Raw genomic sequence first — 27,796 nt, 5'->3', positions numbered from 1 at the left:
TAGATAATGAAAAAGATGCATTGGGATTGGCATTTAAAGACATTATAAACTCAATTGGAGTTAGACAACATGTGTCAGGACCTACTCATTGCCGTAATCATACTCTAGATCTAATACTAGCACATGGAATAGATTTTGATGCCGTTGAAGTACTGCAGCAGAGCGATGACATCTCAGATCATTATCTAGTCTCATGTAAATTACATTTATCCAAGGCTGCAAAGCTGACTCCGTGTTATAAATATGTTAGACCGATCACTTCTGCCACTAAAGATTGCTTTATCAATAATCTTCCTAATCAGTTTCATCATCTCAGCATCCCGGATAGCTTAGAAGAACTTGATATTGCAACAGAAACTTTTAACTCTCTCTTTTCCAGCACTTTAGATACAGTTGCTCCGTTGCGCTTAAAGAAGATTAAAGAACATAGTCCAACGCCGTGGCACAACGAGCACACTCAGGCCCTTAAGAGAGCAGCCAGAAAAATGGAGCGCAACTGGAAGAAAACAAAACTAAAGGTATATCGGATTTCATGGAAGGAGAGCTCGATTGCTTACAGAGAGGCTTTAAAAGCTGCTAGATCTGCTTATTTTTCAACCCTATTAGAAGAAAATAAACATAATCCTAGGTATTTATTTGAAACAGTGGCTAAACTAACGAAAAAGAAAGCTTCAAGCCCAGAAGTTTCCAAGCAACACAGCAGTAATGACTTTATGAACTTCTTCACTTATAAGATCGATAATATCAGGGACAAAATTATAACTATGCAACCGTCTAATACAGTATCGCATCAGGAAGTGCATTGTAGTCTCCCTGAGGGAAAATTTGATTCATTCGTTGTAGGGCTGCAACAACGAATCGATAAAATTGATAAAAATCGATTATTAAAATAGTTGGCAACAAATTTCATTATCGATTCGTTGTGTCGCACGACGTGGAGATATTGAGTATATAAAAAAAAAATTAGTTGAGCGCGGAGCAGAGCGGCGCCTCACCGGACTGGAGAAAAGCGAAGCGAACTCCGCGAGCGAGCCACACACTGCGCGAGAGAGACCGAGTGTGTCTGCGCGCAAGAGAGGCCGAGTGTGTCAGAGCATTTGTAAATTGGTACATAGTAAAATATAATTACTATATAAGAGACATGGAAGTTTGATAAATGGACAACAATATATATAAAAAAAGAATCCTACCACTATCAGAGAGACAGAAGATGCAAACACTTTCTTGTCTGTCCCAAATACCATTACAAGGGGAATATTTTTTCCACTGAATTTTTCATTCTTTACTCTAAATGACTCAAAGAAACTTCACTATATGCTTGGAAAGGATGAGCTGCAAAATACACACCATACGAGGTGGTCAATCCATTGTATTTTTTTGTGAATGTGTGCGTCTGTGAGTGTGAGAGTTTGTGCGTCTGTGAGTGTAGTGTAGAGAACAAGTTCTGACGTTTAAACAAATCCTGTTAAGTTTTCTGATTTGTTTTTTCTTTTAGCTCAGGTCCCTTAAACAAAAAAATATATATCTTTTTGTGCACTTAAAAAAAAAAAAAAAATTGTATTACTTTAACAGCTCAGGGATGTTCAAGGAGCGACCTGTTTGTGCACTTTCTGATTTTTTTGCACTGTGAATTCAGTTCTGTTTTTGAATAAAGGGTTGGAAATGAATGCTTTTTTAAATTTAGTTTTTATCCGATGAATCGAAAAAATAATCGACAGATTAATCGATTATTAAAATAATCGTTAGTTGCAGCCCTAATTCGTTGCTATAGGAGAGGAAGAATTTTGCAAACTCGTCAAATCATCTAAATCGACAATGTGTATGTTAGACCCTATACCGATTAAGCTGCTGAAAGAGATGCTTCCAGATGTCATAGATCATCTTCTTAATATCATTAATTCATCTTTGTCTCTAGGATACGTACCAAAAACCTTTAAGCTAGCTATGATTAAACCGCTTGTTAAAAAAACGCAACTTGATCCTACAAAATTAGTCAATTACAGGCCGATCTCTAATCTGCCTTTTCTGTCAAAGATATTAGAAAAAGCAGTATCCTCACAAATATCTGCAAGGATTTTCAGTCCGGATTTAGACCACACCATAGTACCGAGACAGCTCTCGCTAGAGTCACAAATGATTTGCTCTTATCATCCGATCGTGGTTGTGTCTCTCTATTAGTATTACTTGATCTTAGTGCTGCATTTGACACCATTGACCACAACATCCTTTTAAATAGACTCGAACATTATGCTGGCATTAGTGGAATTGCACTAGCATGGTTTAAATCATACTTATCTGACCGTTATCAGTTTGTAGCAGTAAATGAAGATATGTCTTATCAATCACAAGTTCAGTATGGCATACCACAAGGCTTAGTATTAGGACCGCTGCTGTTTCAGGGCTCTACAGTGCGAGTGTTTCACTCGCATTTGCGCCTAAAAATAGTTATGTGCGAACTTGAAAAATAGTTCTCTGTTTTCAATACACTGAACAACAGCATGATGAAGCAAAGCATCCCATTGATTTCACATGGAACTGAGCAACATAGACAGTATATAAAAGAGCAAGAGGACGTGACAGCGTCGCGACTGCGCGATGTGAACACAGACAGTTTGTGTGAAAATAGCATGATGACGCGCTTAACTTTATGCAAATGAGAGCGACGATTCGCAACCAATGAGCCGATCACTGAAATAGTGTGGGAATGTGCGGGAACTGCTGGATTTTAAGTGAGAGAGTCAAGTGAGGTAAAAACTGGAAAGAAAATATTGGTACAATAGAAGGTACAAAATGAAGAACATAAGTTTTTATTTTAAGCGAAAAAGAGATGAGGAGAAAGAGGAATCAGGTGAGGGGGATATCACAGGGTGTCCACGGGGTCTTAAAAAGTATTAAAAGTTGATAAATCCATTTTAGGAAAATGAAGGCCCTTAAAAGGTATTAAAAAGTCTTAATCCCGATTTTATGAGGTATTAAATTTTGTTCAAGCTTTGTCCAAAGAATTTTGACTCCAAAAAGTATGCATGAATATAATTATTTTCCTCCCCATTACTAATAAAAAACAACGGCGTAGTCGGTCAGTGACATCAGATCGCCGCATACAGGTGATGTCACATATTTTGCGAAACGTGCGGTTAGGTGATGTTAAATAAAAAAACTAAAACTATTAGGTGATGTGTCATCCTCTACATGGCACAAACAACTGTTTATTAAGTTAAAGGTTTGTTGCTGATTAGAACTTGAAGTAGGGCTGTGCGATATCTCTTGATCGTGGATGATAAATGTCTCCACGATCTGCTTTTGAAGAAACATCGTAGGATCGTGCATTCCATCAGTTTGCAGTTCTGGCGCCTCCGTCTCAACATACTGCACAGCACGACGTATATTCACATGAAATGCAGAGGAACGGGACACTGTAGTTCATAAAAATGTATTATTTGCATGTGCTTTAAAGCCTTGCCGGTTAAACATGTCATTCGCTGCTGATGCGCTGTTCTAATGAGCGCAATACACCCGACGCGCACATGCACTAAAAGCCTGTTAACAGAGATACTGGACTAAGTTATCTTTCGCGTCGTATTGCGCTAATACTGTCAAATACACACAAGGTTTACATAAACAAAGTTGGTTATGTCTAAAGTGAAAGAACAGTAGAAAAAAATTAAGAAAAAAATCTGCTTGTCAAATGCGTGTAGACTCGTTGCGCGCAGATCTTAAAGTGACAGTTGCCCTAATAGTAAACATGCTGCCGCCTGTCCTTAAAGGGACAGTTACCCAAAAATAAAAATTCTGTCATTATTTACTCACTCTCTAATGTTGTTAAATACCTGTATTAATGTATTTCTTGTGCTGAACACAAAAGAAGATATTTTTAGGTGTGTGGCTAAAAGGCGGTTAACGTTTTTGTACTGTGCTCCTAAATTTCTTTGTGTGCTCCTAAATTTTTTCATTTAGGAGCACATGTACTCCTTGGGAAAAAAGTTAGCGTAGAGCCCTGTGTTCACTCTGTATATGCTACCATTAGGAGATATCATTAGGAAACATGGAATTAGCTTTCACTGTTATGCCAACGATACTCAGCTGTATATTAACGAAACCTACCAATTAACAAAATTACCGGAATGCATAGCTGATATAAAAAAATTGGATGACTAGTAATTTCCTACTACTAAATTCAGAAAAAACAGAGATTCTAATTATTCGACAAAAAACGTCCACACATAATAATCTAGAGTACTGTCTAACACTTGATGGCTGCTCTGTTAAGTCTTTGTCGTCGGCTAGGAACCTGTGTGTGCTCTTTGATACCAATCTTTCATTTGAAAGTCATGTGTCTAGTATCTGTAAAACCGCTTTCTTCCATCTTAAAAATATATCTAAATTACGTCATATGCTCTCAATGAATAATGCAGAACCATTAGTTCATGCGTTCATGACCTCAAGGCTAGATTATTGTAATGCTCTACTGGGTGGTTGCCTTGCACGCTTAATAAACAAACTACAGATGGTCCAAAACGCAGCAGCTCGAGTTCTTACTAGAACCAGGAAGTATGACCATATTAGCCCCGTTCTGTCAACACTGCATTGGCTGCCTATTAAACATCATATAAATTTTAAAATATTGCTGATCACTTACAAAGCACTAAATGGTTTAGATCCGCAGTACTTGAGCGAGCTCTTAACGCATTATAGTCCTTCACGTCTACTGCGATCTCAAAACTCCGGCCAGTTAATAATACCTAGAATATCAAAATTGACTGCTGGCGGTAGATCCTTTTCCTATTTAGCACCAAAACTTTTGAACAGTCTTCCTAACATTGTCTGGGAAGCAGACACACTCTGTCAGTTCAAATCTAGACTAAAAACTAGGGCTGTCAATCGATTAAAAAATTTAATCGCGATTAATCGCATGCTTGCCATGAGTTAACTCGCGATTAATCGCACATTTTTTATTTGTTCTAAATGTACCTTAAATTAATACTTTTCAAGTTTGTAATACTCTAATCATTATGGGCATGGATAAATATGGATGCTTTCTGCAAATGTATATTTATTATTGAAACCATAGTCAACATAGAGCATGAAGACGAGACATGTTTCAAAGATCATAGATGTTTTTCAAAGAACTTGTTCATGTCTATTAGACACATGAAGAAAGAAGAAAGAAATACCAGGTTCCCATTACTTCTCTTTCTTTAAACTGAGCAATTTACTAAAACAAACATGCTTAGATTTTTGCATGACAGGGCAGCTCTTCTGAAAATGCTAAATTACATTTATTATTTATTATGTAATAGTTTATGTGTAGTTATGTGTAGTTTGTCTCTCTCTGTGCCCATTTTGATGAAGCTAAATTCTCAATAAAACAGTGTTCATTGGTATATTTTACTGTTTCTGTTGTCAAACAACGGAATGAATATGAAATAGTGACTGAAACGCGACCCATTAAACATAACCAGCTCTCCCTTCCAAGATGTTAATCTGCCCAACAATCCTGATAATCGAGCCGTCGTCTGATGAAATCAAATACACATAGGATAAAGACAATATCTGTGCTGTGATTTCTGCTATACGTGCATTTAAAATTAGAGAAGCAACATAATATCTGTGTTTAACTGAATTAAAGCGCTGCTCCTCTCTACCGCGCGAGACGCGCAGAGAGAGAGAGAGAGAGAGAGAGAGAGAGAGAGAGAGAGAGAGAGAGAGAGAGAGAGAGAGAGAGAGAGAGAGAGAGAGAGAGAGAGAGAGAGAGAGAGAAGAGAGAGAAAGAGAGAGAGAGAGAGAGAGAGCTGCGCGCGTGCTGGGAGAGCACCGGCGATTCTCAGAAACTAAAGGTTTGGGCGCTTTTTTGAAGAGAAAAAAATCGCTAAAGGTGTCTGCAATGTCGCTAAGTTGGTAACACCATGGGCAACACTGTGTATCTCCATTTCTCCAACTAGGGGTTGGGTCACGACTCACGGGTCAAACTGAAAATATGCGCTGCGTTAATCGCGCGTTAAAAAAATTAGCGCCGTTAATATGATGTTGCGTTAACGCCTAATTAACGCGTTAACTTTGACAGCACTACTAAAAACACATCTCTTCGGCCTAGCATACACATAACACATTATAGACTTCTATAATTCAATGTTAGGCTGCATAGTTTAGAACAGCCGGGACCGGGAACACTTCCCGTAAATCCTGATGTACTTGGTACATCATAAGAAGGATGGCGTCTACGCTAATATTTGTCTCTCTGTCTATCCCGAGGTTTACCGCTGTCCACCGGAACCAGGCCGTATCCAGATCTGATGAAGGACCAGCGCCAGGACACGACGCTGACCTGAAGTGTTAACCAGTCTCTCCAGTCTCTCCTCCTCTCCACTCCGACTTCAACCAACCGGAACTGAACAAATACTCTGATTCATTCTGACTTCTGACCTGTAATGCTCCTGAATCATAATCATCCACTGTTCGGTCGTTGGCCAGAGGAGAACTGGCCCCCGACTGAGCCTGGGTTCTCCCAAGGTTTTTTTCTCCATTCTGTCACCTGATGGAGTTTTGGTTCCTTGCCACTGTTGCCTTACCTTCTGGCTTGCTTAGTTGGGGACATTTAATATTCAACAATATTATAGATCTGCCTTATGTCACGGATTCACCCAACGACACACCCCAGCCAGCTTCAACCCAACACACCTGGTCCCGATCGCAACCCAGTCAGCCTACAGCTCATTGTCAGGTCTCGTCGTTTGATGCCAGTGACTCCCCGGTTCCTAACACTTCTGTCTGGTTCCAGGATACCCATCGCAAGTATTGTACTTCTACACTAACCTCTCAGTGTGTGTGTATTCCAAGCATCCTCTGTGTGCAGTGGTTCTCCGGGATTCTCCAAACCGCCTCTCCGTGTTATCCAGTGTACTTCTCGGATCTCTAACCTGGACTCCAGTGGTCTGATATTCCAAGTATCTCAGAGACGGTATCCATTCCAAGCTTCTACAAAACGACATCAAGTTCCAGTATTCACCCTGCCTTCCCCTGTGTGGATCTCGAAGCCCTTCCTGTATTCAGGAGTTGCATACAGGGTCTAAATAAAACCTGTTAACGTCATTCTCTGTGTCTTCATTCTTGCAGTAGTGTGACACCTTAAAGGTGGACGATGATGAAATAGTTTTTTTTTGTATTATTTTCATGTTATCACTGTGAAGCTGCTTTGAAACAATCTGTATTGTAAAAAGCGCTATATAAATAAAGGTGACTTGACTTGATCTACAGCACATAGAGGACGAGGAACACTGTCTGCTCTTCTGCTCTAAATATGCCAATATAAGAGAAACTTTTCTGCCCAGATTTAAAACCTTGATCCCATCATTCTCTGAACTGAGTGACACTGAAAAAATGTCCTTCTTACTCGGAGAAGATGATAGTACTAGCCAGGGCCGGCGATTGCTATAGGCGAACTAGGCGGTTGCCTAGGGCGACAAATGTGTTGGGGGCGCGCCGATGCGGGCGGATGACGTGACGAAAAATTATATTTTAATTAAATTTGGGCGGGCGGTTGAACCAATCAAATTAAAAAATATATGTATACATTGTTAAATATTGTTATCTGACTATTACCACATCCAAAAAAAGAAAATAGGGGAATGATATTACATGCGCTTCATGAGGCACGCACGCGGTCTCTTGCTCTCTCTCCCGCTCTGCCGTGCATGCGCTACGCGGTGTGGAGCACAGTCTCTGTCTCGCGGGCGCGCTCGCTCTAGATCCAGGGAGATTTTAACTAATTCGCGGGCATCAGTGAGCCGCTATCAATATGCGGGATACTCCCAGAACTTCCGGAAGACTTGGGATGTCTGCATTTCTATACTGAAATAATATCGGCATTATAATTATTGATTTTTCATTAGGCTATTTTTTTGGTGCTCCCTCAGCTCTTGGTACCCTACGCACAGCGCGTGGTGGGAGCTGCGGCGCTGTCCTATAGTCGTCACCCTGACATGAAAGTGCATAGAGTTTGCCTATAATGTAAATTACTTGTTATTTTATTCGAGCTTTCTATATTGGCTAAAAAAATAAAGTGAAATAGGCATTCATTAGTAGTACGCTGAATAACAGCATGTTGAAATTATGTGCCAAAATGCGTTTAATGAAAATACTGTACAGTAGCCTATCAGATAAGGTCAGGTTTTCCGAAGTGCGTTTTATTTAGGCTATTTTTTTTTTTTTTTTGTCCCTGTGCGCCGATCGGAGACGGAGTTCACTGCTGATATTATATAGGTAAGAGCTTTCTAGTCTCGCGGCTATCATCAGCAGTGCCTTCTATCGCCCAATCAGCGGATGGCGGACGCGTGCGGTTTTGAAAATTGGTCAAAAACATTGGTGCGGATGGATGGCGGACGGATGATGAGTTTTGTGATGCGGTTGCGTATGAAATAATAGCCCATCAGCGCATCTCTAGGGCGCAGGCTCCCTCTAGGGTTGCTGTTACGTTACGGGGGCGCAAAACTCAATCTCGCCTAGGGCAACCAAAGGGCTAGAGCCGGCCCTGGTACTAGCGGCTAAAAATGTGTTAGCTATTCACAACGCCAGAGACGGTTAACTCTAGAGTGACCCACTGTATGTATCTATTTATTAAGATGGATTGTGTTTATTTATATATATTTACTATGCTACATATGACATGATCTATACATATATGTTTTGTTTATTTGTTTGTTTTATTATTTGTATATTATTTATATATAATATTAGGGGTGTAACGATACAACAATGCCACGGTTCGGTTCATATCACGGTTTTGGAGCCTCGGTTCGGTTCAGTTCGGTTTGCTGTGGGGGCAAGGTTCCTGGCAGGGCACCAGCAAGAATAAAGAACACTATTCACTTTTAACTTAATAACAATACCAATAATTTAACTCAGTAACTATATTTTTACTGTATTATTTATTAATCTTTGTTAAAGGTGCTCTAAGCGATGTCACGCATTTTTTAGGCCAAACATTTTTTTGTCACATACAGCAAATATCTCCTCACTATCCGCTAGCTGTCTGTCTCCTGAACACACTCTAAAAAAACGCGGTCTCTGTAGACACCCCAGGCTCCACAAACAGCAACAAAAACAGACTGGGCTAACCCGCACCACAACATAACAAACTGTTCCAGCCAATAACCGACAAGAAGGATTTGGGGGTGGGGTTTGGGGGTTAGTGCGCGGATGAGGGAGGGTCTAGCTAGCCTCCGTTTTGTTTGACAATAGTTCGAACATCAACAATAAGTGACGTCACCCAGGATCGCTTAGAGCATCGGTTCCAAACAGGGAGGTCGCGGCCCACAAGGGGGCCTCAGCGAGCTCTGTGGGGGGTCGCGTCATATTTTGAAAAGTTTTGAGCAATGAGCATTAAATAAAAGTCCTTAACTTTTTTCTGTTCAAAATTTACAAAATGTATATAATGAGCGAGTTCATTATGAATCCATTTTCCAAACCGTGTTTTTGTCCATCCTGAATCACTATGGTACTCCTATAATAAGTGTTTACATTGGGACTATTTTACACTGGTTCGATCGCTGCCGCTGCGGAGTCGCCCAGGACCTGCGTGACTCGCCATAGACGTACACAGAGAGAAGTAGTTCCGGCTACAATGTTCTTCCGAAAGACGCATAAGTTTATTATCGCTCGTTATAGCGCCAAAAGCCTAACAAATAAAGCCTCACATTGATAAAGCCCCACAGATAACATGCAAGAATTGAGGTGCCAGACAGCAGTCATTTAGTAACAGCCTATATTCTTTCTTTTTTTACCTACACACCAGTGTGAATATTTGTGTTATTACATTTCAAATAGGGCCAATTTATAGGCTACTTCTATGCTTACATTTTTAAATTACAAAGGGCCTACTGATGTTTGTTATTGTATTTTCAATATTATAGGCTATTATTTCTGCATAAACATATCTGGTTATAGTAAACATACCGTTTGTTTGAAAACAACATATTTTGTCATCCTTGCTGCAAGCTTACAAGAGCGATAATATAATTATATGTGAAGGGGGGCCCTAAAATATTTTCTTGGGAAAAAGGGGGTCTCAGACAAAAAAAGGTTGGGAACCACTGGCTTAGAGAACCTTTAATCTCTTAATAGTTAATAAAAAAAACAGCTGTTCATGCTTTGTTTATTCATGTTACTTCACAGTGCATTAGGCTAACTAATGTTAACAACTTTTGATTTTAATAAGGCTACTAGTAAATGGTGAAATAAACATTAACAAAAATCAATACATGCTGTAGAAGTGCAGTTTATTAATAGTTAATGTTAACTAAATGTAGTTAACTAGAGTTTAATAAATTGAACTTTATTGTAAAGTAACCGATTTAGACGTCTGGTGATGTTGGATAGATCAGTTGTTTTAACCATTCATTAAATGGAATCAGTTCAAAGGAGTCATTAGTGCGCGAATCGGAGGTGTCATTAGCGGACGTGTACGCGTTGTGTGATTATCCCGTCAGTTTGGACATTGCAGACGATTTGTGTCAACACAGTAAACATTTAATCACTGGATAGGTATTTAGGTTTATTGAAAGTGTGGTTTGTGTCAGCTGAATGTGCGGAACACTTTTCAGAGAAGATAAGGCAACGTTTTTACACGTGAAGCTTCGGTCTTCCGACCTTTTACCATTGTGTCAATTCAAGATTTTGATTACCGGTAATATGCACGAGGGAGGGAGTGCAAGACAGTTAAGACGGTGAGAGTGCGCGCGCGGCCGGGCTCTCTCTCTCTCTCTGCTCGTTCTCTCAGTAACATGCGACCTGTCACAAGCGCAGCAGTCTGTCATCTACATCACTCACCGATCAAATAAGGCTTTGGCGGGATAAAAATTAACTTTGGCGACCGCCAAAAAACGTAATATGTAGCGGACGGTGTTGATTATGTGGCGCACCGCCCACGAATTAGTCTATGTGTGGGAAACACTGCAGTCTAACTGCCAAGCGTGATCGATCACCAAATATAACGTGACATGCACTTGGAAATCAAAAGTTAGTGTATATTTAGTAAAAATACAGCTTTCATTAGTTTTCGGTTCAAAATGAGAGTATCGCGGTTCGAACCGTAGGTGGTGTATCACATTTTTCTTCGGTTCGGTTTGAATATCATTTTGATATTTTGGCAACATTGTGTTACACAGTCATGCTAATAAAGCTAATTTGAAATTGAAAATTGAGAGAGAGAGAGAGATAGAGAGAGAGAGAGAGAGAGAGAGAGAGAGAGAGAGAGAGAGACTAAATCGTATATGTAAGTAAACCATGAGCTGTTACCTGGTTTATGTATAACGAGTGGTTCTCTACATTATTACAGGAGGTTTGCGGGTCAAGAAGTTTCATGAACGCAAACATCCAAAGCGCTCACCCCGGAAACCAGCGTCTCAGGCAACGCGCGAATAATGAACTGAGTTATCTTTCACGTCTTGTGCTTGTATGGATAAATTCACACACAATTATGTAAAAATGCCCATCTTGGCGAGTATCCCAGTAAACACAGTCTGTTATATCTCAAGTGAAGTAGACAGTATATTCTGATGGGGTCCGTGCGTTCGGTCTTAAAGGGACAGCAGTCTAATAAACCTGCTGATGTGTTTTAATGCTAATCAAACAAAGCACAAAGAAATTACTCACTGCTCTTGACTAAATAGGCTACCCTTTAGTAACTTTACAGAAAGTCTACGTTTAATTCATACAGTAATGAATACGCAGTGTTATTTCACATTTGATCACTTTATTCAAATGTCTGTACCTGAAAACTACTGTTAGATCTACACGAAAAACTGTAAAAAAAACTGTTTTTTTTTTCATTTGTAGCCTTTCTTTCTTATATTGTATTTCTATGTGTGCTATTTGTAATTTTATTATTTGTTCTTATTTTATTAGTGACTGCTTACTTGTCCTTAATAATGTTTTAAATTCACATTAATTAGGCTGGTAGTTTTGTTGTAGTATCAACATGTGAATAAAGAATAGATATTTCACTGTTGTCTGAACATTTGAAGCACTGACCCAATCCTCACACTGAGTCCTGCTGGAGCTGCTCTAAATATGTGCTGGGCTATTGAACGAAAGATGAATATGATAGAGCAATAGAAGGAACCGTGTTCAGTAACAGAAGCTCATACAATGCATTTTAGCAGGCTTAATTAAGCAGGAAAATAACTGAAGGAAATATATATTTGATGAACAAATGAAGCCAACTAATATAATTTATATTCTTTTGGTTTCTCTACCCAATAAATGTAATAATTACAAATGCAGTGAAAATACAGGTATCGGTATCTGTCCTCGCTATCGGCGAGTATCAAAAATTAAACTATCATATCAGAGTCGTTTGGGGAAAAGTGGCATCGCTGCATCCCTAAGAGAGATCATCTTTATTTCACCAAAATACTACGGTGAAAATGTTGCACGAATATAATGTGAACTCAGACTCACTGTGAGATAATGAGTATAAAGAGTTTTCGTTTAAACTGTTGAAGTGATTTTAAGCATTTTGATTCTTGTATGTGAATGTGACTGACCTCAATATCTCCAGTTTACAGTGTGAATCCTTCAGTACGGCACATAAGTGCTTCACTCCTGAGTCTCCTAGTTTATTCCCTCTCAGGTTCAGCTCTCTCAGGTGTGACGGGTTTGATTTCAGAGCTGAAGTCAGGATGAGACTCTGTTTCTCTGTAATACTGCAATCATACAGACTGAAGACAGAGAAATAACAATAGTTCACATCTATGATGATCATCTTTTTGAAGAGCTACAGCAGCATTTAGTTTCCAACAGTCTGTTCTGAAACCCAGTCACACTAGTTCTGTGCGCTGGAAGACACGGTTTCTTCTCTTTCATTTTAACTATTTATTTGACGTCTCTCTTCTTTATTCTCTGTTGAAAAGGCAGATTTCTGCATGTACACAATCAGTACATTGTATCAAATGCTGGAAATTAAACCATTACTATCTAGATAAAAACACATAAAATGTGAGCAATAGGGAAACCCCAGAAAGTGCACTGCTGTAAACAATGAAACATAAGCCCTGCTGTCTTCAAATAAATAAACTTCAGTCACACTGTAATTGCTGTACACTATAATGACACTAACTGTAATTTCTCCAGCTTTAATTGTGGGTTCATCAGTAGATCACTGAGGTTTTTCACTCCTGTGTCTCCTAGTTTATTCCCGCTCAGGTTCAGCTCTCTCAGGAGTGATGGGTTTGAGTTCAGAGCTGAAGTCAGGATGAGACTCTGTTTCTCTGTAATACTGCAATCATACAGACTGAAGACAGAGAAATAACAATAGTTCACATCTATAATGATCATCTTATTGAAGAGCTATTATTCGCCCCCCATGTCTGTGTCTGTGTAACTTGCATCATTAAGCCAGAAGGGGGCGACACGTGACTGTCTTTATGAGTGAGCAACTGAACCATTAATTGAATCAATTAGTCCAAAAGCATTGATTAATTCAGGAAAGAAACAAGTTGCTGAAACTGATCTTTGATGCTCATATATATTGCTCATATGCCTCGGGACACAGAAGAATTGCATTGGCGTTTGATTGAAATGTAACATCTATGCAAAATAATCATTGAATCATTTCTCATTCCTGTTTGGAATAAGTGATTGTGTTTAGTCAACAATAAGCATAACATCTATGCATTCAATTTTGTAGTGTGGATCATTCATTGCAACATTTAACCTAAATAAAGCGCTATATAAATGTAACAAATTATTATTATGATTATTAATCTGATTCTCATGTTTAAGAATCTGTTTTCTGCTTGACTAATCATTTATGCTACTGCCCACTGACATGCTTTTAAAGCTAATTATATCCATTTTTTTGTCCTTCAAAACACATGAAATTGCACATCAAAAATGTCCCCAAATCAAGCTTCAAATCAATTAAACCAATTTAGTCGCAAAATGATTCACTGTTCTGAAGTCAGTCAAAGTCCTGGCAGAAAGCAAAGCATAAGGATGTAGTGTGATGACACTAGTGAGTTTTGCAAGGGACTTTTACTGACTTTTCTCAACTCATCGAAGTGACATCAACGTCCGGTCTAGCAGTAGCATAACCCATCAGGCAAGTGTTATTTTAATAAACTTATGATGTACTTATAATATGAGGCATTGGAAAGTGCAGTACGGAACCTATTTGCACTAATATAGAAGTTTGGTAACATTATGGACATTATTAGTGGGGTAAATTACGAGATACATATTTGGAGCCGTTAGCGCCTGCACTAAGCCATTCTGCTGATTTCTCTAAATAAGCTATAACTTTAATATTTACAATATTTCACAAACACTTGTTTAATCTCAGTAAATCTGCATGATTCATGGGTTCACAGAGATCATCGCCCCTCAGCGGTGAACCATTGACATTTTGAAATGTGTCGAAACAGTTATAACGTAACGGAGCCTCGATAACTGAAATCATGTGACTCGTTTCGAACACGTTTCATGTGACACGTGTATCATGTGACACGTGTATCATGTGACACGTTTCGAACCACTGATTTGAAACCAAAGATTTGTAAAGGTTTCATCACTAGCTTTCAGTCAACTTGCCTTCAGTGGATCTTATTATGGGCAGACACTGATCAGACTTTTAAAATGCACTTCTCACATTTTTACAAGTTATATTATATATTTCCCAAAATTTTACATTTTGGGAAATACAAACATTGATTGAAAGCAGTTATGAACATTTCTGATTTCGTTTTGCCTCTACAGTAACTGAAATAATTATTGACCCATGATCAAACTGTCTGTGTCTTAACCAAATATTTTAAGCTTGATTTCACGTTTTAATTGTGTTTTTAATTTGCTGTTTAAATTTTATTACTTTAAATTGTTGTGGCTCTTTGTGACGCTGAGGAAAAAACTGCTTTGACTCAAACAAGTGAGGAAATATTATCATCAGCTAACATTGCAACTAAAAATAAAGTAATATTATAAATAAATGAGCAATACTCACTTCAGTGTGTTAAGTCGACAGTGTTTATCCGACAGTAAAGCAGCGATCTGATTCACTCGTGTGTCTCCTAGTTCATGTTTACTCAGATTCAGCTTTCTCTGGAGTAACGGGTTTATACCCACAGCTCTATCCACATACTGACAGGCTTCCTCTGCAGCAGGACTCACAAACCTGCAGGAGAGTCAATTCAGTTCTCAACTCAATGTCTGTTGCATTACAAAAAAGATTGATATGATAAATATGGTTTGATTTTTGATATAATAAAGTATTTTTATTTGAACATTTAAATACACAAATAAATATACATTTGAAGGAAACTAGAGCGACACTCAGTCCTAAAGCAAACTCAGTCATCACTTGGTCGCCTCCAGTTGGTACAAAATGCAGCTGCAAGGCTGCTGACCGGTAACAAAGAAATATGATCATGTCAACCCAATTTTAGAGTCCCTTCATTGGCTTCATTCCCGATTCCTTTTAGAATTCAGTTTAAAATCTTGTTTGTTTTTAAAGCTCTTAATGAACAGATCTTCTTACTCTTCTGTCATCTTCCAGATTAAGATCTGCAGACCAGGCTCTATTATCTATCCCCCGCTCCCGTTTAAAAACTAAGGGAGACTTTCTCAGTTGCCGCCCCCATCCTTGAAAAATAAACTTGATGTGTCATTACAAGTGCCCAGCCATGTTGAGTGATTCCTTCAGAGTGAACACGGTGAATCTGACTGCATTAGATGTGAAAGATATTAATAAAAATTATGTTAATTCAACAAGCGCACATACCTGTATTTACTTCCTGTTATCGGTCGAAGTCCAGAGTAGTCGACTGACGAGTTCACTCGCGTGATCATAGGTAACTAAGATGATTTTTTTTTTTTACACATATCCATCAGAGCTGATATTCTCAAACACCACACAGCACCGTCTTCGGCTGACAGCTGACAGTCTGAGTCTCCACTGTTGCTTAGTTACCTATGATCAGGCGCGTGAACTCGACAGTCGACTACTGTGGACTTCGACCGAAAACAGGAAGTAAATACAGGTATGTGCGCTTGTTGAATTAACATAATTTTTATTAATATCTTTCACATCTAATGCAGTCAGATTCACCGTGTTCACTCTGAAGGAATCACTCAACATGGCTGGGCACTTGTTATGACACATCAAGGATGTTAAGAGGATAAAAGCAGGTTTAAAACTTGCCCCATTCAAGTCAATAGGGTGCAAATTTTAAAAAGAGGAAAACACGATTTTTGTCGTTGTTCTCTGTATTGACAGCACTCCAAATGTACTAAAAATTGAGCTCAATGTTAAAATTGACCGGAGTTCCCTTTAAGGGTGTGTCCACTTTTGAGTGACAGGTGGATTCCTGATGATGTCAATGCTAGGCGGTTAGCCATCACTTCACCTCAGCAAATTCCAGCCGCTGAACTTGCCATCTCTGCCGTGTTTGTGCTTTTTTTTCGGGATTATTTCATATAATTTAATACACCCATTACCTCGCCCACACCTTTGGATTCCGCCGTTGTCATTGAGTGTCGTTCGAGAGAACAACCAGCGCTGTATTCCAGTTGTTCTCCTCTGTGAACATGCACTAATGGATGTCTGACAATTTCGTTGCTTTTTGGAGTTTTCAGATTTAAAAACGTCTATAGATATAAAGGCTACACTCGTTCTGTGGCACCGTTGCTCTGGAACAGATCATGCTTATGTTCCGTCAGATGAAATCCTGCAGGTGTCTGTGTTTCTCCGTCCATGCAATAAATGCACATCCTTGAATGAGCGCGGATTTCTAGCGCATTTACTTGAACTTCATGTTTTGACCCATTTGAGATGCGGCCAAAATCAGAATTTAAAATAGACTGAATAATAAAGCTCTCTACGAACTTGACGAGCGATGCCGCACTGACGGAAAAAACAGTGACTGACATGTATGCACATAATCACGGTCACACACACACTCTCAGAGTAATATTGTAAAGTTACTGCATAATACATTTTCAACTAGCAGAACAACTTTAATAACTTAATAAGCTGTACAGAATCACGATACACAGTCTCACTTGTAGCTATGTCTTTTAATAATATACCTTTTAACGAGTCCCCGTGTAGTCTCAGACTTGGTACTGTGAGTAGCATAAAGCATTAGCTCCCAAGCCTGAGCTAACCATGGAGCTAACTTCATAACGTTGCGCTAGGTGGGCGTGGTTTCAGATTGCCAGGCTCCTCAGCTCCGCCTCTTTGCCCATATTCTGTTATCCGGGAGTGACGAGCGGTGACGCGAGGCCAAGATGGCGATGGCCGGCTCCGCCCACTTTAGGCTTCAAAAATGCTCCTCAGAAACCTACGGGTGACGTCACGGACACTACGTCCATATTTTTTACAGTCTATGGTTGGCTCAAGCCCGTCGCAAACAATCAGTATCAAGCATATTGCACACTGTGTAAGAAGGTGTTGGAGCTGTCTTTAGGCATAAAAGCCTTACAAAGTACATGCGAAGTATAAAGTTTCTGTAGAAGGTCTGCAGCGGATGCAGGCGATCAGTCAGTATTTGGCTCCAAATTCAGCACGGGATTCCGTTTGTCTCGCATCCCGTGCCACACACAGTGGTTTCGGATCAACCTCCACACCTCCACACTGAAAGCAGAGGTCCTGTGGGTGTTGAATACCATGACCAAACACCAGTCGTACAACGGGAACGAAGATATTGCCAAACTTTTCTGAACAATGTCCCCAAATTTACAATTGTTAAGTGTTGTTCCTGGGTTCTTGATACTTAAGAAATGGGAACTTTCAGTTTGTTACTCTTAAGAAAATGGAACCTTTAAATAATACATTTTGTTACTTTCAATGAAAGTCAATAAAAAAAAAAGACTTTTGAAAGGAATTTTAATGACTAAAGTTATTTTTCGTAATTCGTGTAGGTCATAAATTTAAATCATAATGGTCATAAAAAGGTCTTAAAAAGTCTTAAATTTGACTTGACTAAACCCTGCAGAAACCCTGTGTTCAGATAACTATTTCACTAAAAGGATATCTAGAATTTTGATGAGAAGTGTGCACAAAAATAAAATTGTTAATTTCAATTATCAAGGTATACTGCAGAATAGCAGCCCATATACTGACCCATAATGTCTATTTGACCTTTAGCTCGTATCACAACTAAACTGTGTTGACGTTTATCATCATCATGACAGAAGCTGCAGCATCTGATCTGATCTTGATCATTTTGATGCAACAAATTGTGAAGCTAATTGTATAGCTAAAATAATATATTATTTATGAATATTTAGCCTCCATATAACTAATTTAATTAATTATTAGATCCCGTCTCACCTCAGTGTCTTCAGTTGACAGTCTGGATCCTGTAGTAAATCATTGAGCTCCTTCACTCCTGATTCTCCAGGATCATTCCCTGTGAGATCCAGCTCTATCAGGTGTGAAGGGTTTGATCTCAATGCTGAGGCCAGAGCTTTATAACCTTCTTCTGTCACACTGCAGTTAGAGAGTCTAGAACAGAGAGGAAATCACTCAGCTGAATAATCAGTTAAACCTCAGCAATATAAATCTGAATGATCGCTCTTCCAGTCACCTCTACAATAAGGAAGCCCATCTTAGTCGTCTTGTTAAAGGGATAGTTCACACAAAAATGAAAAGTAGCCCATGATTTACTCACCCTCAAGTCATCCTAGGTGTATATGATATTCTACTTTCAGATTAATACAATCGGAATTATATTAAAAATATGTCCTGGCTCTTCCAAGCTTTATAATAGCAGTGAATGGCTGTATATTTTTTCCAACAAAGTGCATCCATTCATGATAAAAGTGCTATGGGGGGTTAATAAAGGCCTTCTGAAGTGAAGCGATGGGTTCGTGTAAGAAAAATATCCTTATTTAAAACTGTATCGACTAAAATAACTAGCTTTTTTATTAACCCCCCAGAGCCGTGTGGAGCACTTATTTTACAAGAAAAGATATTTGCCAATGGCCCTCAGGATCTGTAGCCCTTATTCTGATATTTAACCCTCTGGGGACCAAGGTGTTTTTGGGGTCCTTGAGATGTTTTGACATGCCCTGATATTTGTATTTTTTTCAGTTGCTTATAAACATATTAATGGCAAAGGTGTATTTACACTCTATTTAGCACGAACATTGCTATCATAATATGTGAGCAACATGTATGTACATGTTTCGATTTTTGAGAGAATATTATTTATGCGTGGTTATTCAAAAAACTCAAACTTAAATTTTCTGATATAAGACCACAAACGACCAACTTCACATATTCCCACAATACTTTTGACTAATGGATGTTGTCGCTTAGAGATTTTACTTCAAAATGATCTGAAAATCATCCGGGCTAATCGTTCACATTAAACAATAGATTGATAAAAATTTTGTAAGACACTTTTTGTTTGGAAAGGCAATATGCAGGTGGGCGTGAATGATCCAACAAGGTCATGAATAATGTCCTCATTCACACCTGAGAAGACAAAGACCTGCTAATGCTACATACTAATGAGCCTTTCATTCTGGTGTCACTGAGCCACAAAAAAGAATGCAAAGACAACACACAGACACATATATATATACTACAGAACTACAGAATTGGTTCAGAGTTGGAAACATCTTGAAAAAAATTGTATTTTTCCACAAACTGTGTACGCTTGCAAATTGTATAATATCCAAGGTAAACATTTCTAGTAATTGTGCAGTTAATTCTCATTCGTATTTTCAGAAAGTTTTGGAATATGTAGGCTATCCTCTCCCTAAATTTGTCACTAATAAAACACAAAAATAATTTAAAGAGAAGGCTTATATTGACCTTTTAAGATTTTGTTTGCACCTTGTAAATTAGGTGTTGATGTGGCAGTAAAAACTTTATAATCTATCCAAAACGAAATGTTGTCTTTCATATTTCATCTGTAACATATTGTCTTTTATAATATATATTAGGGCATAAATGTTAATTTGCAGTTTAATTGTTGCTTATACAAAGACAGTCGATTTTTACTCATCTCAGTCGGCAATATAGATAATTTGCTAAAAGCTAAATTCATTTACACAGACACTAACTGTAGTAAACAACATATGTGCCGTTCATTCATTCAAACGCAGAAACGCGATTCAAATTTAAATTCTTAAATTCTCAAATTCTTTTGCGGTTTACAGACACCATTTCATATCGCGATTAGAACAAAGCACTAACTGATCTGCAGCTGGATCCGTTGTTAGGCTACTCCAGCACGTTTGAGGTAAAATTTCCAGGATTATCACAATATTATTATTCCTCACTACAGTGTGTTTTCCAGCTGTTGTGGGCGTTGACTGGTTTACATGTGTTGCTTCAGATCATCTGCGTTTGAATAGCGCACGCTCTCCATGGGCGTGTCAAATTAGTAGAGTAATGAGGTGCCAGAACGATAATGAGAACGGCTGATCTCTCTCTTTTTATATAGATTACATAAACAGAGAATATTTATTTTAGTTTTGAATTAGATAATTTAAAACTACACACTTAAATGATTATAGAGATATATATCTAATGTCTGAGTGAATAGTATTCGCTGAGTTTTGTTTAAGTTTAGAGACGTGCTTAAGAAAAAAGTACAATGTTTTATTTCGATTGTAAGTGGACACATAAAAAAGTAGACATTTAACCGCTTATTTTTTCATATTTCTTAAGTCTGTATGACCAAAACTGACGGAGTATTTTAGGTCTATTTTGCTGCTATGTAAAAAAAACCGAGCAAAACGCACCCGCGCGTTTGCCGACCCCAGAGGGTTAATGTTAGATCTTTCCTTTTCTTGGAACAAAATTAATGCTTAATGTCACTTCAATATTTCTCTACGGAAAACAACAACAATAAAATAGCAAAATGACAGGATTGATATGCTATACCCACGTTGTAACAAATAAATAAAAGATCTTTGAATTTTTCACAAAAGTTCTCTTGCGCTTTTGCCTCCGGCATCATCCTGTCAGTCATCCCACCTCACTCAAGTCATGTGACTCCTGTGGCTCCACTTACCTCAGTATCTCCAATTTACACGTTATATTCTTCAGTCCAGTGCAGATCAGCTCCACTCCTGAATCCTGCAGATTATTATTGTTCATGTTCAGCTCGTTCAAATTGGTGTCTGTTCCAAGAACTGCAGCCAGAGCTGAAGAGCTTTTGTCTGTCAAGTTACAATCATTCAACCTACAATAAGTCACAACACAGAATTAGATGGAACACATACAAATACATGTTCTATATACAAATATTAACCCTCTGGGGCCTGAGGGGTTTTCTGGGTCCTGGAGGTGTTCTGACATGCTCTGACATTTGCGCTTATTTCTGTTACTTGTGACATTTTCATGGCTAAAGTCTTATTACACTGCATTCAGCACAAACTCTGCTACAATAGTATATCAGCAGCATGTATGTAAAAGTTTGTAGTTTTGAGATAATGATGTTTATGCATGGTTTGTGAAAAAAAAAAATTGTCACTGAAATAAGGTCATAATACCCATACTGATTATTTCTTCACAAGACTTTTCATGTACACTAGAATATTTGCTTCAAAACTATGTGAAAATCACCCTGGATACTAATTCAGATAATGCAATATATGTATTTAAAATTTGTAAGACATGTTTTGTGTAAGAAAGCTGTATGCGAGGAAGCGTGAACAAACCATGAATATTGAGTGTTTCACACCTGAGAAAGACCCTCCCATAATGGCCCTAATTAGGAGCTCTCAAGCCATATCATTATGGGGAACCTTGCACAAAGAATGACTGCATTTAAAAAAGAATGGCTTTTGGGGATTTATTTACAACACAACATAATTCAATTCAATTCAAGTTTATTTGTATAGCGCTTTTCACAATACATATTGTTTCAAAGCAGCTTTACAGAAAATGCATTTCAAAAATATACATACAAAAATACAGTTGGTTAATCATAAAATTTAGGGCATAACATATCGCCGGCGTTGGGTCGTCTCTTCACAGGCGTCGAGTCGTCTCATCACAGGCGTTGGGGCATCTGAAGTCTCCATGAGAGGCTGGATACATAACTGGAGCTGACGAACTCTATTTGAGTTATCTCGGGACAGGCGTCCCGAGATAACAACAAAAAAGGCAGATGGGAAATAATTAGCGTAGCTGCTGTTCATAATATGAATGCATTTGATCTGATTTAACTGTAGTATAAAAGGTATGAGATGCATCATGTGAATGCTTGGCTAAAGAGATGCGTCTTTAATCTAGTTTTAAATCCAAATATACACAAAAAAGGACAAAAAAGCACATTATTGAACACACTGATCACACCTTTGTGCCATTCCTGAAACATAGGTGTCATACATACCTGTCATTTCCATGTTGTTTGATTTTTCATTTTACCATGTAGGCCTACATGTAAAGAGAATCATGTGAATGTTTAAGTCAGCAGGACTCCATCAGTGGTCTCTCATCTGGTCCTTGTAAAAACAAACAAAACAAAAAAAACGAAACAACTGTGAACATGGTGATATCAAGATAAACTATAGGGCTGCACGATTCTGGGAATACATTTTTAGATTTTTTAAAATTGGGTTAAAATTGCGATTTAAAAAAAAATGTAATGAACACCTTGTTGTGCCTTGTAGGCATATATGTGCAGTGCTGCATACAATAATAATAACAAGCCTATAGCAGCTAGGCAGCCTATAAATCGTTAAACACTTCAGTAACACTACACTAGAGTAAAAATATAATTGATTATCAAATGTTACTTAAAACGTTTACAATTATTATGACGTTATGAAATGAGATTGGAGTAAAAACATTCGTTTTGCTTTTCAAACACACAGTGCGACTGACTCTAACTCACAGCGTGTGCAGAGAACATTTACTGAAGCGATGGAGCCGCTGAATGAGAAGTTTATGCAACAATAACACTAACTAATATAATGCAGAATTATTTCTTACCTTAACCCTCTGGGGACCAAGGTGTTTTTGGGGCCCTTGGGATGTTTTTAAATGCCCTGACATTTGTGCTTTTTGTTAATGGCAAAGGTGTAAATTCACTCTATATAGCACAAACGGGGCTACCATAATATGTGAGCAACATGTATGTACATGTTTGTATTTTTAAGAGAATAATGTTTATGTGTGGTTATTGAAAAAAATAAAAATGAAAGTTGCTGAAATGAGACCACAAAACGCATAGTAAATATGTGTTCCCAAGACTTTTGACTAATGGATATTGTCGCTTCGAGTTCTGGCTTCAAAATGATGTGAAAAACATCCTGCCTAATCGTTCACATAAAACAATACATTGATTTAAACTTTGTAAGACTGTTTTTTTTTGTCAGAAGAGGTTATGCATGGAGTGGTAATGGCCTATCAATATTAATGAGATTCAGACCCGGGGTGTGACAGACACTTCCCCAATGGCCCATCATGAGGCAAGCCTAAACAAAGAGATTCAAAGGTTTTGTTTTTTAATATGTTTTATTGTAATTCCTCTATGTGGAGGAACTAAATGTTCAACTGAAGACAGATGTGAACATTACATGCCTGGCATTTCCAAGGTGTGTCCTGCCTTTTACCAAGCTGTCCTTTTACAAAGCACACAGATCTTGCGACCAACTGTGCAAAAAGGAATATTTCGCAAAACTGCAATGGAAACAGTTTTTGCGCATTTACAGTCACCTGACTTAGAAGACAGGTGTTTGGGGTCCGTGTACGCAAATAATAATTATCATCATCAGTATTATAACATTTATTAGGCTACATATTTAGAGACGCTTTTATCCAAAAAATGAACAAAGCAATTCGTCAAATGTCATTCATAATACGGGTTAGACAATAGGGGTGGGAATCTTTTACCATCTCACAATTCAATTCGATTCCGATTCTTGAGGCCACGATTCGATTCAAAATCGATTTTCGATTCAAAAAGATTTTCGATTCAAAACGATTCGATTCGATTATCATGTAGAACACAACCGGTGAAGACAAAAAAACATCTATATTTCTCAGTCAGACACAGTAACTTAAAGAATAACAAGTTATGAAAATAAAGCGCTTCTTTCAAAATGAATAATAGTCCTACCCCTAAGCTACCTGGCGATGAAGCAGCGATAGACCGAGTTTTTTTTTTTTTTTTGCCCTCTCGGAGTTGGCAGGGAGTTTCGTGAAGCACTGCAGTGTGCGTTGGTCTGCAGCTGGCGGCTGACTGTACGTTCACACCGCCGCCGACTTGAGCTGCAAAAAAGCTATAGCCGCCATGTCAAGGATGCATGTCAAAAAGTACGGGGAATCTCGTTGACGCTTTGGCCGCTCTGACGTAGCAGCATTCACAATGAAATGTAAACAGAAAAAACAAGCAATGCATTCGGCAGTTTAGGATATCGCACAAGATTTGTCAACACAGAAAACGTTTCATCACTGGAGAGTTTTTTTCCCGACACCATCGTATTAATTGATTTTGATTAATATGCGCGAGGGAGAGAGAGAGAGCAGACAGCGCTCGGGTGAGTGTGCGCGCGCGGCCGGCTCTCTCTCTCTGCTCGTTCTTATGCCCTGTCAAGCGCGCCCTGTTAAACTGACAGGACTTAAAACACATGCAAATGGTAGGAACGAAAGATCTCCCTCTCATCCATTTGCTTCCTTTTTGTTTTAGTGATTTGCCGTTCACGTCCCGTATAGGCTAGTTACAAAAATGGAGGCGAACAGCCAGCTGATTTTATTTATTTATTAAATCGATTCTTGGACATTTCAGATCGATTCTGAATCGTTGCAAATGAGAATCTAGATTCTTCTGTGAATCGATTTTTTTGGCACACCCCTATTAGACAATAATAATACAGGGCTAAGATTATCACAAATAAACACAAGATTTTGACGCATATCCAACGGTTTGTAGTGTGGAGCGCGTGGCACGGAGCCGCGGACGCGAACACTTGCATTTTCCTATCAACAGTAGAAACAACTTAAAATACTCTTATCATTTCTGGTCATACAGAAAATAATAATACATTATTCGCAACTACTTTTATTTGTGTAAACTCTCAATAACAAGAAAACGTTGTGCTTTTGTAAAATAAAATAAAACAATCAGGCGCGCTTTCATGATCTCCGTGAACTGGAGCGCGAGAACTGAAACAAAATATATAATTAAATAAATAAGAAACTAAATAAAGCTTAAATGTCCACTTTAAAACGAACAAATTCGAATCGAAAGCTAATACATTCTGATTATGAAATGCATATGAAAGGTGCATTTCTCTCTAAAAGCGAATTTGCTTAACAGCGGAGATGGAGATGTTTTTAGCCGACTTAGAAAACAATAGTTTATTAATAATATGAATGGCTCTTCTCATTCAGCACTGCGGGAAAAATATAAATTCCAGGTTCTAATTTGGCCTTAGAAAACCAGTAAAATCGACATGTTTTCCATATTAATTTGTAAAAATATCTGTAAAATATCTGTAATAATAGTGGGTAAATATGTAGCCTACTTACTCTTTCTGATTTCTGAATGTGTTGCTAAGCGCACTCCGAGTTGCAGGCGTAGGTAGTGATGAAGCTACATTCCTTTTAAAAAGGTTGAAGAATATTATTGTATTGTGCCATCTTCCCAACGCGCAGGTGACTGAATGATGAAACTTAAAGCATTTGCTTGGGGGTGTTTACCTGTTTTGCATAGATGGCTCAACACATTATCTTGTGAATAGCGCGCTCCGTGAGTAGGCGTGAACGAATTTAAGTCAATGAGCTCGTAATGAGCTCGACTGGAATCGCTCTCTTTTCATTCAGATTACAGAGGCTGAGAATATTTGTTTTTTATATAAATTACTTCATTTGAAAGATGCGAACTCAAGCTTTATGCCCGTGGGTATGTTTGCCTGTTTGACTGCAGTTTCGCGGAGTTACAGATCATTTTCTAACGCGTTTCAAATTGGAGTTCATTGACAGAGAGAGTGCACACCTCGCATCATGTTAATTTTTCTTTATTTGGCAAAAAGCAAAACACTTTATTTTTATTGTGAGTATACAGAAAAAAAATAGAAACTGAACAGGATCGATTGATCTATAACACGAAAATGAAAGATCAAAATTAACAGAGCATTTTGAGTTTATTTTGCAGTGCTAAAAAAAACACGAGCAAAACGCGCCGGCGCGTTTTTGGTCCCCAGAGGGTTAAAATCTTTGTCTTCAAATCACATTCTTCTTCTTCGAATGTAAATCCAATAAGCTTGCGCGCGTCTTCCAAACTCGACAAACAGCTAGGACTGATGAGGTTAGGTGCTTTGTTTTTGAGGTAATGAGCGCGATTTGCATGTCTATATATTTTGCGTGTGTGGTCACATTAAAACTAATGAGCGAGGGTTTGAGAAACTGGATATCTTGTTGGTTTTATACAAATTACTTAAACAGAGAATATTTGTTTTCCTTTTGAATCAGGTCATTTAAAAGTACACACTTAAATGTTTATAAAGATATATAGATCATAAATGTGTGACAAGTATTCGCTGAGTTTTGTTTATGTTTAGAGACGTGCTCAAGAAAAAAAATTCATGACGGAGAGGCCGAAAGCACACCCTGTTTTTTTTCTTTATTTTACAAAAGCACAACGTTTTGTTTTGATTGTAAGTGGACACATACAAAAGTAGACATCTCAAAGATTCTTTTTTCATATTTCTTATATTCATATTTCTTGTCTGTATGACTGTCTGTATTAACTTTCATCTTCAACTACTATATATCCTGTGCATTAGTGTATTTAATCAGTGACAAATTTCCTAGATAAAATGAAGCATGTTTGAAAAAATATTTGTATAAAGCTTTTATAGCTATAGGCTTTTTGCTCCATTTATGTCACCTAATGGAGTTTAGGTTCTTGCCACTGTTGCCTCTGTCTTGCTTAGCTGGAGACACTTAATATTCAAAAATATTATTGACTTGACTGCACCGACACCATTATATGAGACAGCTCTGGGGTCGGCAATCACGCCGGCGTGATCTGCTCACTTTTTTTCTTATCAGTGCAAAACAGACTCAAAATACTCTGTTGATTTTGATCTTACATAATCATGTTACACATCATTCAAAACTGTTAAATGTCTTTTATTTGTGTGCACTCATAATAAAAACAAAATGTTGTGTTTTTTGTAAAATAAAGAAAATAAACATGATGTATGTGCTGCCGTCTCTCTCAATGTGAAGTTCATTCTGAAACTCTACAGAAAAATTAACTGTAACTTAGTGAATACTTGCTACACACACGTGAGAGTTAGGCTTGGAGTTTTTGTTTTTAAATTATTTAATTCATATTGAAAGTAATCCGTATGTAAACAACGTGAGGTACAGTTTCTCAAACGAGTGCTAATTATCTCTAATGTGACCACACCCATATACCCGCTCGAGCATTTGACATGCAAATCGTCCACGCGGACCTGTAAATGCCCTCATCACCTCTAAACAAAGCAGGAAGAGAGAAGAGAAACTTCATAATTTTTCTGCCTTTCATCGAGTTTGGAAGCCTCGATGAAGACGAGTTTGTGAGTTTACACGGGATTTACCTCAGAAAAAGAAGAACACGATTTGAAGATTTTTAAGGTAAGACATGTAGGCCTATTCCCATTTATAATAGTTAGCATGTTATTGGTGCATAAACTTCACATTGTACTAGTTGAACTGGTGCCAGACTAAAATTTATGAAATCGATGGAAACATGTTGAAATATGAACTATAGACAGGTAGGCAACCTTTCAATGATAAATAAATATAGCCTATACAACACAAGGATATTTCTATGTTCATAATAAA

The 27,796-nt window shown here is 38.1% G+C and overlaps 1 protein-coding gene across 1 annotated transcript in view; it reads right to left on the bottom strand.

The window, feature by feature from the left end:
• The window catches only part of LOC306998036 (NACHT, LRR and PYD domains-containing protein 3-like), a 70,775-nt gene that overhangs the window by 17,099 nt on the left and 25,880 nt on the right, over positions 1-27,796 (bottom strand). The window contains exons 8-12 of the mRNA XM_079611768.1: positions 21,021-21,191; positions 18,323-18,496; positions 14,993-15,163; positions 13,112-13,285; positions 12,540-12,713 (exon numbers count right to left, since the gene is read on the bottom strand). Coding sequence (XP_079467894.1) covers positions 12,540-12,713; positions 13,112-13,285; positions 14,993-15,163; positions 18,323-18,496; positions 21,021-21,191 — 864 coding nt within the window. The remainder of the gene's footprint in view (positions 1-12,539; positions 12,714-13,111; positions 13,286-14,992; positions 15,164-18,322; positions 18,497-21,020; positions 21,192-27,796) is intronic.

This window comes from Phoxinus phoxinus, assembly GCF_949152265.1.
Source record: "Phoxinus phoxinus genome assembly, chromosome: 5".
Classification (NCBI taxonomy): domain Eukaryota; kingdom Metazoa; phylum Chordata; class Actinopteri; order Cypriniformes; family Leuciscidae; genus Phoxinus; species Phoxinus phoxinus.
This window is presented reverse-complemented; position numbering and strand designations above follow the sequence as displayed.